Genomic DNA, 14,152 nt, shown 5'->3' on the forward strand with positions numbered 1-14,152 from the left:
CACCACGATGGTAGGCGGTGGTGGTATTGTGGCTCCACGAACGTCAGCTGCTCGGCTGCGATTGAGCTGACGTTCGTGGGCCCACAACACCTGCTCCGTTCACCACCACCGCCTACCATCGTAGTGTAATATTGTCTGAAGATAAACACGCTTTGACCGAAACTGGTTACCATGGCTAATAAATATTTTAGCCTAATCAAGGCTGTTTAAATTCAATTTCAGAACCTCTGTCCACTTTCCAACAGCCAGAAATTTATTAAATTAAAGCAGTGTTTTACCAGTTAGACTGCTATTATTTAGATATCTTCTTCGTTCCACAAGTATTTTCGGCTATTTAAGCCATTATCGAGTGTTCATTAGTTGTTGTTTTTGGTCAGCGTTGTATCTTCCCACTGTTCCCGCCTCCTATCTGTCAAAACCTCAAGAGCAGTACAGTCTGTAAACCAAAACGAATGGAAGCAACTACCCAAAAACTGGTTTTAGGTTACATTATTAAGAAAAGTACCGTCTCTTGTTTCGATTTTATACCATTCGTCACCAGAAGGCTTTCACGCTTTCGTCAAAACATGTGATTCGTTAGTTTACTGGTGAGTCGTTCTAGGATGACCAGTAATTTTCAGTTATAGACGCGTAATAAAAAAGGCTGCGCTACAGTCTTGTGTTAGAATACAAATTACGTGAAAAGTCAATCTGCAACATTTGTTTTCACAGCCTCCCTCCAACGCACCGTCTTTGTAACGTAGGTTGTATTTTCACAATCACACATGTTGGTTTGCATTATTAAACACTTTCGTTTGGTAACGAAACAAATTTCCAATGCGTATCACGTGTTTTTGCTCACGTACAACACATGAAAACAAATAAAGATTGTTTACAAATTACGTGAGCGTAAAGAGGCCGCAGTACAATGATACATTACCAGTACATGGGATTTCGGGAAAAGAAGGGTATATTAGTGTTATGTTAAACTGAAAACCTATTTTCATTAAATATGTAGCATTAAATGCAGATAAATAGATGGGGCTTCGTGAATTACAGCATTAGAAACTTAATTTACAAAAAGTAAGGGAGATAAATTTGGATGAGAAGGCATGTGAAAACCTTATGCTCTGTTTGAACAGTGATAATAACAGTACATTAAAATTTATTCATACTTAGCGCCATGAAAATTCTTAAATATTGCAGATAAATACAATTTTATAAAATTTGTCACTTGAGTTACAGCCAGGTACAAATGGATTATTATTGGCGTATGGAAAGTAGTTTATGGATGTTTCTCAGGAAAATAGTGTAAACCAACTCAGTCTGCCCATTAACGATATATAGTCAGGCGAACTGTTAGTTGGTGTGAATGGTTCATTTTCCTCCTAAGTGCGATATTTTCAGTTCTAAATGTTTCTAACTGAATGGTTTTCTTCAGCAATGTGCACTGCAAATGTAGATTTATTTAAGTTGCCAAGTCTTAAGGCATCTAGTCGGAAAACACACAAATCACACTGGAGCTTGTATATTCCTAATTTTCTGTAAGGGGAATTGAAAGGATTTGCATCTGGATTACTTGTTACTGTAATTTGCTTTAGTACAGGAGCTGATTGTAATGTTCTTTTTACACACACATCAAAAAAATTTTTGAATCACCTCGGTTCCGAGGGTTCCGGAATCTGTACAGAAAATTGGAATAGAGATCAACATAAACATCATATCCGCCCTGTTTCTTGCTAGTGAAAACCACACATTACATGTTGTACCACCAACCAGCGAGACCTTCAGTGGTGGTGGTCCAGATTGCTGTACAGACCGGTACCTCTAATACCCAGTCCTCTTGCATTGATGCATGCCTGTATTCGTCGTGGCATACTATCCACAAGTTCATCAAGGCACTGTTGGTCCAGACTGTCCCACACCTCAACGGCGATTCGGCATAGATCCCTCAGAGTGGTTGGTGGGTCACGTCGTCCATAAATAGCCCTTTTCAATCTATCCCAGGCATGTTCGATAGGGTTTATGTCTGGAGAACACGCTGGCCACTCTAGTCGGGCGACGTCATTATCCTGAAGGAAGTTATTCACAAGATGTGCACGATGAAGACGCGAATTGTCGTCCATCAAGAGAAATGGCTCGCCAATATGCTGCCAATACGGTTGCGCTATCGGTCGGAGGATGGCATTCACGTATCGTACAGCCGTTATGGTACCTTCCATGACCACCAGCGGCTTACGTCGGCCCCACATAATGCCACCCCAAAACATCAGGGAACCTCCATCCTACTGCACTCGCTGGACAGTGTGTCGAAGGTATTCAGCCTGACCGGGTTACCTCCAAACACGTCTCCGACGATTGCCTGGTTGAAGGCATATGCGACACTCATCGGTGAAGAGAACGTGATGGCAATCCTGAGCGGTCCATTCGGCGTTTTGTTGGGCCCATCTGTACCGCGCTGCATGGTGCCGTGTTTGCAAAGATGGAACTCGCCATGGACGCCGGTAGTGAAGTTGCGCATAATGCAGCGTAATGCGCACCGTCTGAGTCGTAACACGACGTCCTGTGGCTGCACGAAAAGCATTATTCAATATGGCGGCCTTGCTGTCAGGGTTCCTCCGAGCCATAATCCGTGGGTAGCGGTCATCCACTGCTGTAGTAGCCCTTGGGTGGCCTGAGCGAAGCATCTCATCGGCAGTTCCTGTCTCTCTGTATCTCCTCCAAGTCCGAACAACATCGCTTTGGTTCACTCCGAGACGCCTGGACACTTGCTTCGTTGAGAGCCCTTCCTGGCACAAATAACGATGCGGACGTGATCGAAGCGCGGTATTGACCGTCTAGGCATGGTTGAACTACAGACAACACGAGCCGTGTACCTCCCTCCGTCTAATAGGCGCTGCTCATGTATGGTTGTTAGCATCTTTGGGTGGGTTTAGGGACGTCTCTGAACAGTCAAAGGGACTGTGTCTGTGACACAATATCCACAGTCAACGTCTATCTTTAGGAGTTCTGGGAATCGGGGTGATACAAAACATTTTTTGATGTGTAAGTAATATGGCATGAATGGCCGGGAGACCCCAAAAGGTAGGTTCAGCCGCCTGATTGATAAGGTTTTTCCTATCATTCACGCTAGCAGGCACCTTCACTTCGCAAAGTACGAGAGTTGTGAGACTCATAGGTACATTTTCCATTCGATGTACACTACTGACCATTAAAATTGCTTCACCACGAAGATGACGTGCTACAGACGCGAAATTTAACCGACAGGAAGAAGATTCTGTGATGTGCAAATGATTAGCTTTACAGAGCATTCACACGAGGTTGGCGCCGGTGGCGACACCTACAACATGCTGACGTGAGAAAAGTTTGCAACCGATTTCTCATACACAAATAGCAGTTAACCGCCATTGCCTGGTGAAACGTTGTTGTGATGCCTCGTGTAAGGAGGAGAAATGAGTACCGTCACGTTTCCGACTTTGATAAAGGTCGAATTGTAGCCTATCGCGATTGCGGTTTATCGTATCGCGACATTGCTGCTCGCGTTGGTCGAGGTTCAATGACTGTTGGCAGAATATGGAATCGGTGGGTTAAGGAGGGTAATACGGAACGCCGTGCTGGATCCCAACGGCCTCGTATCACTAACAGTCGATATGACAGGCATCTTATCCGCATGGCTGTAACGGATCGTGCAGCCACGTCTCGATCCCTGAGTCAAAAGATGGGGACGTTTGCAAGACAACTACAGTTTGCACGAACAGTTCGACGACGTTTGGAGCAGCATGGACTATCAGCTCGGAGACCATGGCTGCGGTTACCCTCGACGCTGCATCAAAGACAGGAGCGCCTGCGGTGGTGTACTCATCGACTGGGTGCAAGAATGGCAAACCGTCATTTTTTCGGATGAATCCAGGTTCTGTTTACAGCATCATGATGGTTGCATCCGTGTTTGGCGACATCGCGGTGAACGCACATTGGAAGCGTGTATTCGCCATCGCCATACTGGCGTATCACCCGGCGTGATGGTATGGGTAGCCATTGGTTACACGTCTCGGTCACCTCTTGTTCGCATTGACGGCACTTTGAACAGTGGACGTTACATTTCAGATGGGTTACGACTCTTGGCTCTACCCTTCATTCGATCCCTGGGAAACCCTACATTTCAGCAGGATAATGCACGACCGCATGTCGCAGGTCCTGTACAGGCCTTTCTGGATACAGAAAAGGTTCGACTGCTGCCCTGGCCAGCACATTCTCCAGATCTCTCACCAACTGAGTACCTCTGGTGAATGGTGGCCGAGCAACTGGCTCGTCCCAATAAGCCAGTCACTACTCTTGATGAACTGTGGTATCGTGTTGAAGCTGCATGGGCAGCTGTACCTCTACACGCCATCCAAGCTCTGTTTGACTCAATGCCTAGGCGTATCAGGGCCGTTATTACGGCGACAGGTGATTGTTCTGGGTAGTGATTTCTCAGGATCTATGCACCCAAATTGCGTGAAAATGTAATCACATGTCAGTTCTAGTATAATACAGGGTGTTTCAAAAAGAAACATAATATAACCTTCTGTTATACATCATTACAAAGAGGATTAGAAAGGTTTTTTTTCACTCAAAAACAAGTTCAGAGATGTTCAATATGGCCCCCTCCAGACACACGAGCAATATCAACCCGATACTCCAACTCGTTCCACACTCTCTGTAGGATATCAGGCGTAACAGTTTGGATAGCTGCTGTTATTTCTCGTTTCAAATCATCAATGGTGGCTGGGAGAGGTGGCCGAAACACCATATCCTTAACATACCCCCATAAGAAAAAATCGCAGGGGGTAAGATCAGGGCTTCTTGGAGGCCAGTGATGAAGTGCTCTGTCACGGGCTGCCTGGCGGCCGATCCATCGCCTCGGGTAGTTGACGTTCAGGTAGTTATGGACAGATAAGTGCCAATATGGTGGCGCTCCATCCTGCTGAAATATGAATTGTTGTGCTTCTTGTTCGAGCTGAGGGAACAGCCAATTCTCTAACATCTCCAGATACTGTAGTGCAGTTACAGTAGCACCTTCGAAGAAAAAGGGACCAAAAACTTTATTGGCTGAAATGGCGAACAAATGTACAACTAAATGAAACTTTATAGCTCCCTTAATTCGTCGACAGATAGTGCTTAGCTCTGCCTTTTGTCGTTGCAGAGTTTTAAATTCCTAAAGTTATGGTATTCTTTTTGAATCACCCTGTATATTTGTCCAATGAATACCCGCTTAGCATCTGCATTTCTTCTTGGTGTAGCAATTTTAATGGCTAGTAGTGTACTATGACTCTGAAGTACGTCATTCTGTGGTGGCGGGGTGACACGATGAGCCCCAGACAGCACACGTGCGAGACCGGCGCGGACGTCACCCCTTCCCAGGATATAAGCGACCAGCTACAACAGTTGTGGACCAACTTCTCCCAGGAGAGGAAACAACAGCCTTATGACCCCCATCCCAACACCATCAGTGTATGCTTCCATGCCAAACGGGGTGCAACGTCATACTTGTAAGTGGGCACATACTACCAAATCCTTTGTAAATCTGACTCGATTTTGTAATAATGGTTCAAATGGCTCTGAGCACTATGGGACTTAACTGCTAAGGTCATCAGTCCCCTAGAACTTAGAACTAATTAAACCTAACTAACCTAAGGACATCACACACATCCATGCCCGAGGCAGGATTCGAACCGGCGACCGTAGCGGTCACGCGGTACCAGACTGTAGCGCCTTGAACCGCTCGGCCACCCCGGTCGCCGATTTTGTTATCACTGCAATAATATGACATACGCTTTCAGCCTATCAGGTATCATTTCGTTCACTCCTCCCTACCTGGGTGCTTCACTTTTGTTGCCAGTCAGTGAGTATACGAGGTCTGCTCAAAAAATTCCGAAACATTTGTAATTTCGCACCAGTTGGGGTGTTGGAGCGAAATGCGGTTGGCATCCCTGTACACGCCGGTGTTTAATGTGTGACTGCCGGAAGTTTCATTGTTGCACGTCTGTTAGTTATTGGTCAGTGCTGTATTGAGTAGACCGTTGTGTCGCACAGTTTGCGAATTTCCAGATGGCAGAGTAGAGGATCGACGCGTGTGCATTAAATTTTACGTGAAACTCAAGAAAAACTTTACAGAGACACACCAAATAATGCAGGAAACCTACGTTGATGAGTGCTTAAACTGTACTCTGTATTACGAACGGTTCACACGTTTAAAAATGGCCGGACATAAGTTAAAGACGACCCTCGTTTGGGACGCCCTCCGAAGTCTACCGACGACGTTCACGTCAGCAACGCCAACGAAACTGTGCGCGCCATTCGAAGATTGACTATCCGAGAGATTGCAGAAGAATGTGACATTTTAGTTGGATCGTTTCACCACGACTGACGAGTTAAGACTAGAAAGACCTTTGAATCGCAACCTGTGAAGAGCTTTACCAGGTGTACGGTATGAAATGAGCGTTGTTTTTTTTGTGAAAATGAAACACTAATTTTGAATTGAAATGTAAAAACATTTTATTTAAAGTACTGACCATTGCTTTTTATACATTTTGACCACCTTTCTGGCAATTTGTGGACACCACGCCAATAGAAATGCTCGTCTTTTGAAGCAAACTATCGTAGGAATCGATGTGTTCCTCAGCTAATGCGTGTCCCATTTATGAAAACAAATGCTATTCGGAAGGGGCCAAGTCTGGTGAATACTGCGGGTGGGGCAGCAGCTCCCAGCCAAGTGTTTTGATTTATCCTGAACCAATTTTGCTTTGTGTGCAGGTGCACTGTGGCGTAAAAAAATTACTTTGCCATGTCTTCTTGCGAATCGATCTGGTTTCGCAGTCGATGTTGATGGTTGTCCCGGATTAACCCATGATTTTTCCCTTTTCGGGTTCTTAAAATAAATCCATTTTTCATCGCCAGTAACAATTCGGTGCAAAATTGATTTTCTTTCATGTCTTTGAAGCAAAATTTAACAAATGGTTTTTCGGTTTTCCATCTGTCTTTCATTCAATTCATGTGGCACCCGTTTTCCACACTTTTGGATCTTTCCCATAGCTTTCAAACGGTCAGAATTTGTTTGCTGTGCAACATTTAGCATTGCCGCCATTTGCTTCAGACTCAAAGTATCATCTTCATCCAATATTCCTTGCAATTCGGCGTCTTCGAAATTTTTTGGTGGACTTCCACGTTCTTCATTTCTTACATCAAAATCATTATTTCTGAACCGTTGAAACCATCTTTTGCATGTTGCTACTGATATAGCAGGATCACCATATACCTCGACAAGCATTCGATGCGACTCTGCAGCACTTTTTTTCAAATGGAAACAAAAAATTAATGCTTTCCACAAATCATCACTTTCTGGTACAAAATTCGACATTGTTAACACGATGGAAACACATGATGTTGTTTGTTCCATGACTTGATGTATACTAAATATCTTTGACAGATGTCATATCAACCAAAAAAAAAAAAAAAAATTAAGGCTCGTTCACAGCAAATGTTCACTAGCGACACATCTGTATCTTAAAGTTCATTTCATACCGGTACACCTGGTAGGATCGCGCAAATGAGAACGAGATGTTCCTTAAGAAGATCACAGCTGGTGATGAGTCGTGGGTCTATGGTTATGATGTCGAGACCAAGATTCAGTCTTCACAATGGGTCGGGAAGGGTTCTCCAAAACCAAAAAGAGCTCGTCAGGTCAGTTCAGACGTCACAGCCACGCTGATACCTTTTTTGTGACTTTGATTAATAATTTAGTTCCTCAAGAATTGTGTCACAGTGAGAAACTGCTAATCGATGGTATTATTGGGACGCGTTGCGATGCCCGCGAGAAAATTTAAAAGGGAACGGCCTGAAATATGGCGAAACAAAGATTGATATCCGGAAGTGGAAACGGCTTTGGGAGCAGTGTATCAATTGTGGAGGAGAGTACTTCGAAGGAGACCATGCACTAGGGTGACCAGACGTCAGTATTAATCCGGACATGCCCTCCTTGTTAGCTCTTTGTCCGGGGTCCGGGCGGATTTTTACAGTGTCCGGCTTTTTCGCACAGTTAAATTAACAATTCGTCCCGTTCTATTGCTCTTTTCTGAAATACTTTAAGTATTGGCACAGCCTTAGTGATAAACACGCGCGAAGGAGGTGTTAGTAGGTGGCACCAGCCCAAAGCTGACGGGTGGTATCCTCATTTGCAGTTGACCCGTTTGATGTGTCCTCTTTTTTCTTCCTTTGTCCTCCTTTTTGAAGCTGTTTGTCCTCCTTTTTAAACAATTGCATCTGGTCACCCTACCATGCACAATATGTAAGAGGTTAGCGTAGAAAAATTCAGTGTACAAAGTTCCGGAATTTTTTGAACAGACCTCATATATTGCGAAAAGTAATGGTCCTATAACAACACTTTCTTCGAATACGCTCTAACTTAATTTAACGTCTGAAGATTTCTCTCCGTTACGAATGACGCATGGGAGATGCTGTGAAGTTTGGAAAGTAGGAGACGAAGTGCTGGCAGGGGCAAAGCTTTGAATGCGGGTCGAAAGTCGTGCCTGAATAACTCAGCCAGTAAGAGCACTGCTCTCGAAATGCAAGCACCAGTCCGGCATACAGTTTTAACCTGGCAGGAAGTTTGGGGACAGCGCACACTCCGCTACAGGCCGAAGGATTCGCTCTGGAGTAAGGGCGCCGGCAGAATACTGTGCGACGGTTCCCCGCCTGCACAGAAGCTGGGGTACCCCACTGCGGACAGCTCTTGTCCAGTGGAGCAGATAAATAAAATCATTATAAAAAATGTATCTTTTTAGATTTTTATAATAGTCAACAGACTAAAATATGCAGATGTTAAGCCTCTGTTCAAGAAAGGGGATAAAGAGATACCATCAAACTACAGACCGATTTCACTTTTGCCAGCATTCTCAAAAATTTTAGAAAAAGTAATGTACAGGCAGTTCTCAACCATCTGACCACAAGTAACATATTATCAAGAACACAGTTTGGATTTCTGAAGGGTTCTGACATCAAAAAGGCTATTTACACCCACAGTGAAAATGTACTTAATTCATTAAATAACAAGTTACAAGCAGCAGGTATTTTCTGTGATTTGTCAAAGGCTTTCGATTGTGTGAACCACAACATCCTTTTAAATAAATTAGAATTCTATGGTGCCACAGGCAGTGCTGCAAAATGGTTCAAGTCATACCTCGCTAACAGGAAGCAAAGGGTGTCAGTGCAAGGGACTAGTGAATTAAGTCATCAGTTATCATCAGAATGGGAAGAAATTACATGTGGTGTCCCACAAGGATCCATCTTAGGGCCATTGCTTTTTCTTGTGTACATTAATGAGCCCTCATCAGTTACACTGCCAGAAGCAGAGTTCGTTTTGTTTGCAGATGACACAAGCATTGCAATAAATAGTATGTCGAGTGTAATTCTAGAAAGATCTGCTAATGATACTTTCATGGATATTAATAAATGGTTCAAAGTCAACTCACTGACATTAAACTTCGAAAAGACTCACTATATGCAATTCAGAACCTGTAAGAGGTTTCCACCCAGCATATGCATAAAGTATGAAGAAGAGCAGATAGAAGAGGTTGACAGTCTTAAATTCCTGGGATTACAACTTGATAATAAATTCAGTTGGGAGGAGCACACCACAGAACTGCAGAAACGCCTTAACAAATTTGTATTTGCAATTCGAGTGTTAGAAGACATAGGTGACATAAAAATGAAAAAGCTTGCATACTTTGCCTACTTTCATTCCATAATGTCATATGGTATAATATTTTGGGGTAACTCTTCAAGTAAAACAAAAGTTTTCAGAGTCCAAAAGCGTGTAATACGTATTATTTGTGGAGTAAATTCACGGACGTCCTGTAAAAACCTCTTCAAAGAACTGGGTATGCTAACTACTGCCTCTCAGTATATTTACTCCTTACTGAAATTTGTCCTAAATAATACATCTCTTTTTCCAACAAACAACTCAGATCATACATACAATACCAGGAACAAAAATGATCTGCACAAGGACTTAAAAGCACTTACTTTAGTTCAAAAAGGGATCCACTACTCAGGAACACTAATCTTCAATAATTTGCCAGCAAACATAAAAAAATTTAGTTACAAATAAATATCAGTTTAAATGGAGCCTGAAAGACTTACTAGTGGCCAACTCCTACTCCACTGACGAATTTTTTAATAGAAACAAGTGATGTATATATTCATACTATTAGTATTGTTATTTCAGCTTAAAAAGAAATGACATGTTCCTCATCCACGAGGATCTCCTCAACACGGATCTATGGAACGAAAAACTAATCTAATCTAAAAACGATTTTTTCTAGTTTTTACTTATAGCTTTTTATTCAGTGGTTTGAGAACCTCGGTGCCTTACCTCAGTACCATACTTTGACCCTTACTCCACCGTCCCTAAACGTTTGTATCAGTATCATGCACACATACTGTGCGTAAACTGCTTTGTTTCTTCTGTCCGTAATGGAGCATATTTCCATTTTTTCAGCGTGAAAATCCTTCTGATTCTGTACTTTGTCAAATGAGTTGTATGTGTACTTCTGCTTTTTGGAAATTACTTCTTTGCATAGTTCTCTGTGTTCTCTCATTCTGTCTCAATATAAACATTACGGTCTAGCCACCACAGCGAAGAGCCGTAATTTTGTGTTTTATGAGATAAATCTCTTCTTACAGTTGATTTTACTTGAGCCACATTTTCCTTTCATTTCGCTGATTGTTTCTCCGGTACACAATCCCCCCAAATTTTCACAGACTGATTTTACTCCAGGTTTATGAGTGACGTCACTGCAGTATATGTGGTGGCAGCTTGAATTAACAACTGTGAACTTCATCTACCAGTCAGTTGTGAGGTGGCAGTGTTAAATAGTGGACGTGTGGCCGTAGTGTGTCAACGTTTTGTGTCAAAAATCGCAGTGGGGCAACATTTCTAAACCAAGTTGTGACGAAGCAACCTGGGATCTCTTTACTTCCTCTCTTATTTTGCCGTCTGCTCCCTTAAATTCACTTTTTCATTTTGACTAATTACCATTAATATACATGAGTATAATCTGCATTTTCATAAAAGAGAAAGGTTGGCCCTCAGTCTTAAGAAATATAGCACCAGGTCAAATTTTTTGCGTAGTCTTGTGTATGTAATTAATTTCCTAATTTATTTTGACTATTCCTAGTTAATATCCTAAGTTATAGGGCGAAATCAGTAATTGTTTCGTGACTTAGATTCTATTGTTGACCTATAAACAAATATAAATTCTATAGTATTTGTAAACATTTGGAAGAAGAACTTCTAGGATTCTTAAGGTGTTTATTTGGCAACATGTGAAAACATATTAACAAAGCCAGACCTTAATTAATTCCAAAATAGTTACCAGGTTTGTCAAAAGTATTGTTTGCATAACTATATCTGTTAATTTCGTTATTAAAACAAAAAATTCGGCCTAACCTTTGTAGCAGAAGAAACTATTAAAAAGAACCAATTTTTCGATGTATTCAGTTAACTGAATGAGTTATGTTTTAATTGTAATTTCTGTAACTTACACATCGGACAATATGTAGCTTCAGTGCGTATTATTGTGACAATATATAAAGGTTCGATTTTTGGTCCCGAGTCAGTCAGTCCACGGCCGACTATCAGACGGAAAGTCAGTATCAAGTAGAGTAATGTGTCAACTGAACAGTGGAATTAGTGTAACATAAACAGGCTGTGTGTTAAAACAATGACAGTGTCTGTTCAATTTATATGAGAAATAGTGAAGTGTGTGGTTAGGTATTTACTGCTCATAGATGTTCAATAGCAAACTGTTGTAGCAGTATGCTGATGTTTGTCTGCAAAGTATTAATAAGGCTTATCAAAAATTAACCAATAGTGAACTGTCCATATAACTGTGTAATATTGGGGGTTGTGAACTGAAGTAAAGAACTGTCAAACGCAACTGTACAACTGTCGGCTACATCATTTACAGTAGTCAGTGTTGAACTTGCACCCCCTTCCCCCCCCCCCCCCCCCCCACTTTTCAGCTAGTATAACAATGCTGTACGTCAACACCGAGGACTATCAACGAAGGAATAAAGCAAGCGAACGTCACAGAGTGTTCCAGACATTCTCCAGAATGTTCTTAAGAAGTGAAAAAAAGTATATGCTAGTTTGTCCCGTACGCCTTGACTTCCGAACAATGGACAAGACCCCTGGATGCCTCCTGTGACTCGATCGAAATGCAAAACGCCGACAATTCTTTTCTGCAAGACAATCATCACGTGTGATCATCCTTGGAGTTATGAATAAGAATCTACCATAAAACGACGAAGCGCTTAAGGTGACTTGATGTCTGAACGCTTTGACGACATAGGCGACATTCAAGTCAGTATGACCCGCGAAACGAACAAAATTCCAAAGAAGAAATTTTATGACAGTTTCACATGGTTCTATGAACGTTCTGTACGTTGTACTAAAATGGGGACAGGATTGGGTAGAAAACGTGAAGCATTAAAACAGCCATCTCAATCTTTCTTCATTATTTTATTAATCCAGCCTTGAACTTTTTGGAGTGACAGGGTGGACGATATTTTTAATACTTTGCTGGTAAATATCTCCAAGGTGTTTGAACTTGTGTATTTCTTTACATTTTTGCTTTACAAATGACTGCAATGTCTACTTCTTCAGCTAGAGTTATATCACCATTTTCCGCTTCACTCTTTAAAAGTTTTACTTGTGTAACTACTTCTGTCAGATTGTCTTGGAGTATTCTAAGGTAGTCTGCGAAGTCTACACAGCCTATGTAAATTCTATTCGATGTACTAATTTCTTTGTTTTAATGCAGACAGTTACACTTTGCTTACGTTTTTTTCTTGTTCTTTGTAGGGTGTCTACGATGTTATGTGGAAGCTATGGGGCAAAGGAAAACCGAGCGCCAAGTTTGAGTGCTGCTTCATAGTGCAGATTAAGATAACCTCTCCCAAGGCAGGCTGAAGAAACATCGCAGGAATGAAGCAGGACCACCTCACCGTCTTCTCTGCTGTGCTTCTGCCGACGTTAGCATTAGTTCTAATCTAGGTCTTACACATTTTAGTTTTAAGGATGATCAACGTGCGGCGCCCCCTGTAAGAGTAGTTGTCTAAAGTCTGTTTGTGGAAAATGATGAAGAAAAGAAAACAGCTTAAAGTGAGAATGAACATGTAAGTTTCCCCTAAGAAGTATATTGAGTAGATGCAAAGAAATCTGTGGTTTCCTTCAGTGGCTGTAAAACACTTTTGGGAACATTAATAAAGTTGTTGAAAACTACCAGCGAAGGCTTTTCTCTACTATCGACTGAAGCATTAATTCCACACGCCTTCAAGTGTCCGCCCCGCCTCCGCCTGCTGAAACTCCTGGCCGGCCGGACATGGGGATTGCATCCTTCTACCATCCTCCACACCTACAAATCCCTCATCCGTCCTATCCTCTGTTATGCCAGCGTCGCCTGGATCTCCGCCCCCACCCGCTTTTACAAGGCCCTCCAAATCCTTGAACGCCATGCGCTCCGCCTTGCCTTTCATATCCGCCTTCCTTCCCCCACACGGCTCCTGTATGAACTGATCCCCTTCCCCCACCTCCTCTTGTTCCTCCAACATCTCCGCATCCTTTACATTGTTCGCAGGGTTGATCCCCCCCACCCTCTGGTTTCCTCCTTCCTCTCCACCCCCGGCCCGTTGCCGCGCCTCTATCACTGTATCCCTCCCTCTCTCCACCTCCACACCCTCCATCTCCTTCATCAGGGCAATTTCCAACGCCTCCCCCTCCCGGGTGACGAACTTCGCCGTGACATATACCCTTCCTTCCAACTATAACCCGGCCTTGTTCCCCCCCCCCCCCTCCCCAGGGCCCCCTTCTCCTCTTTCCTCCTTCTCCCAGAGCGGATTTTCCTCCATCCTCCCCTCCCCTGAGACCCTGCACCCCATACTTGCCTCTCTCCTTCCCACATCCCTCCCTACCTGGCCCTCTTCCGCGCGCCCCCCATTCCCCTCCCCCATCTCTTCCCCTCCCTCCCTTCTTGAGGTCTCCCTCATCTCCTTGAACCTGGCAGATCCTCTGTATTGATCATCATCAGTGTGCCACATCAGTGTTGTGCTTAGTGCTGTTTCTCGTGTGCGTCAA

At 43.1% G+C, this 14,152-nt stretch overlaps 1 protein-coding gene across 1 annotated transcript in view; it reads left to right on the forward strand.

The window, feature by feature from the left end:
- Positions 1–12,988, forward strand: part of LOC124550714 (MD-2-related lipid-recognition protein-like) — a 127,045-nt gene extending 114,057 nt beyond the window's left edge. Inside the window, exon 4 of the mRNA XM_047125435.1 lies at positions 12,881–12,988. Coding sequence (XP_046981391.1) covers positions 12,881–12,988 — 108 coding nt within the window. The remainder of the gene's footprint in view (positions 1–12,880) is intronic.
- Positions 12,989–14,152: the final 1,164 nt, after the last annotated feature.

Source organism: Schistocerca americana, chromosome 9, assembly GCF_021461395.2.
Source record: "Schistocerca americana isolate TAMUIC-IGC-003095 chromosome 9, iqSchAmer2.1, whole genome shotgun sequence".
NCBI lineage: Eukaryota > Metazoa > Arthropoda > Insecta > Orthoptera > Acrididae > Schistocerca > Schistocerca americana.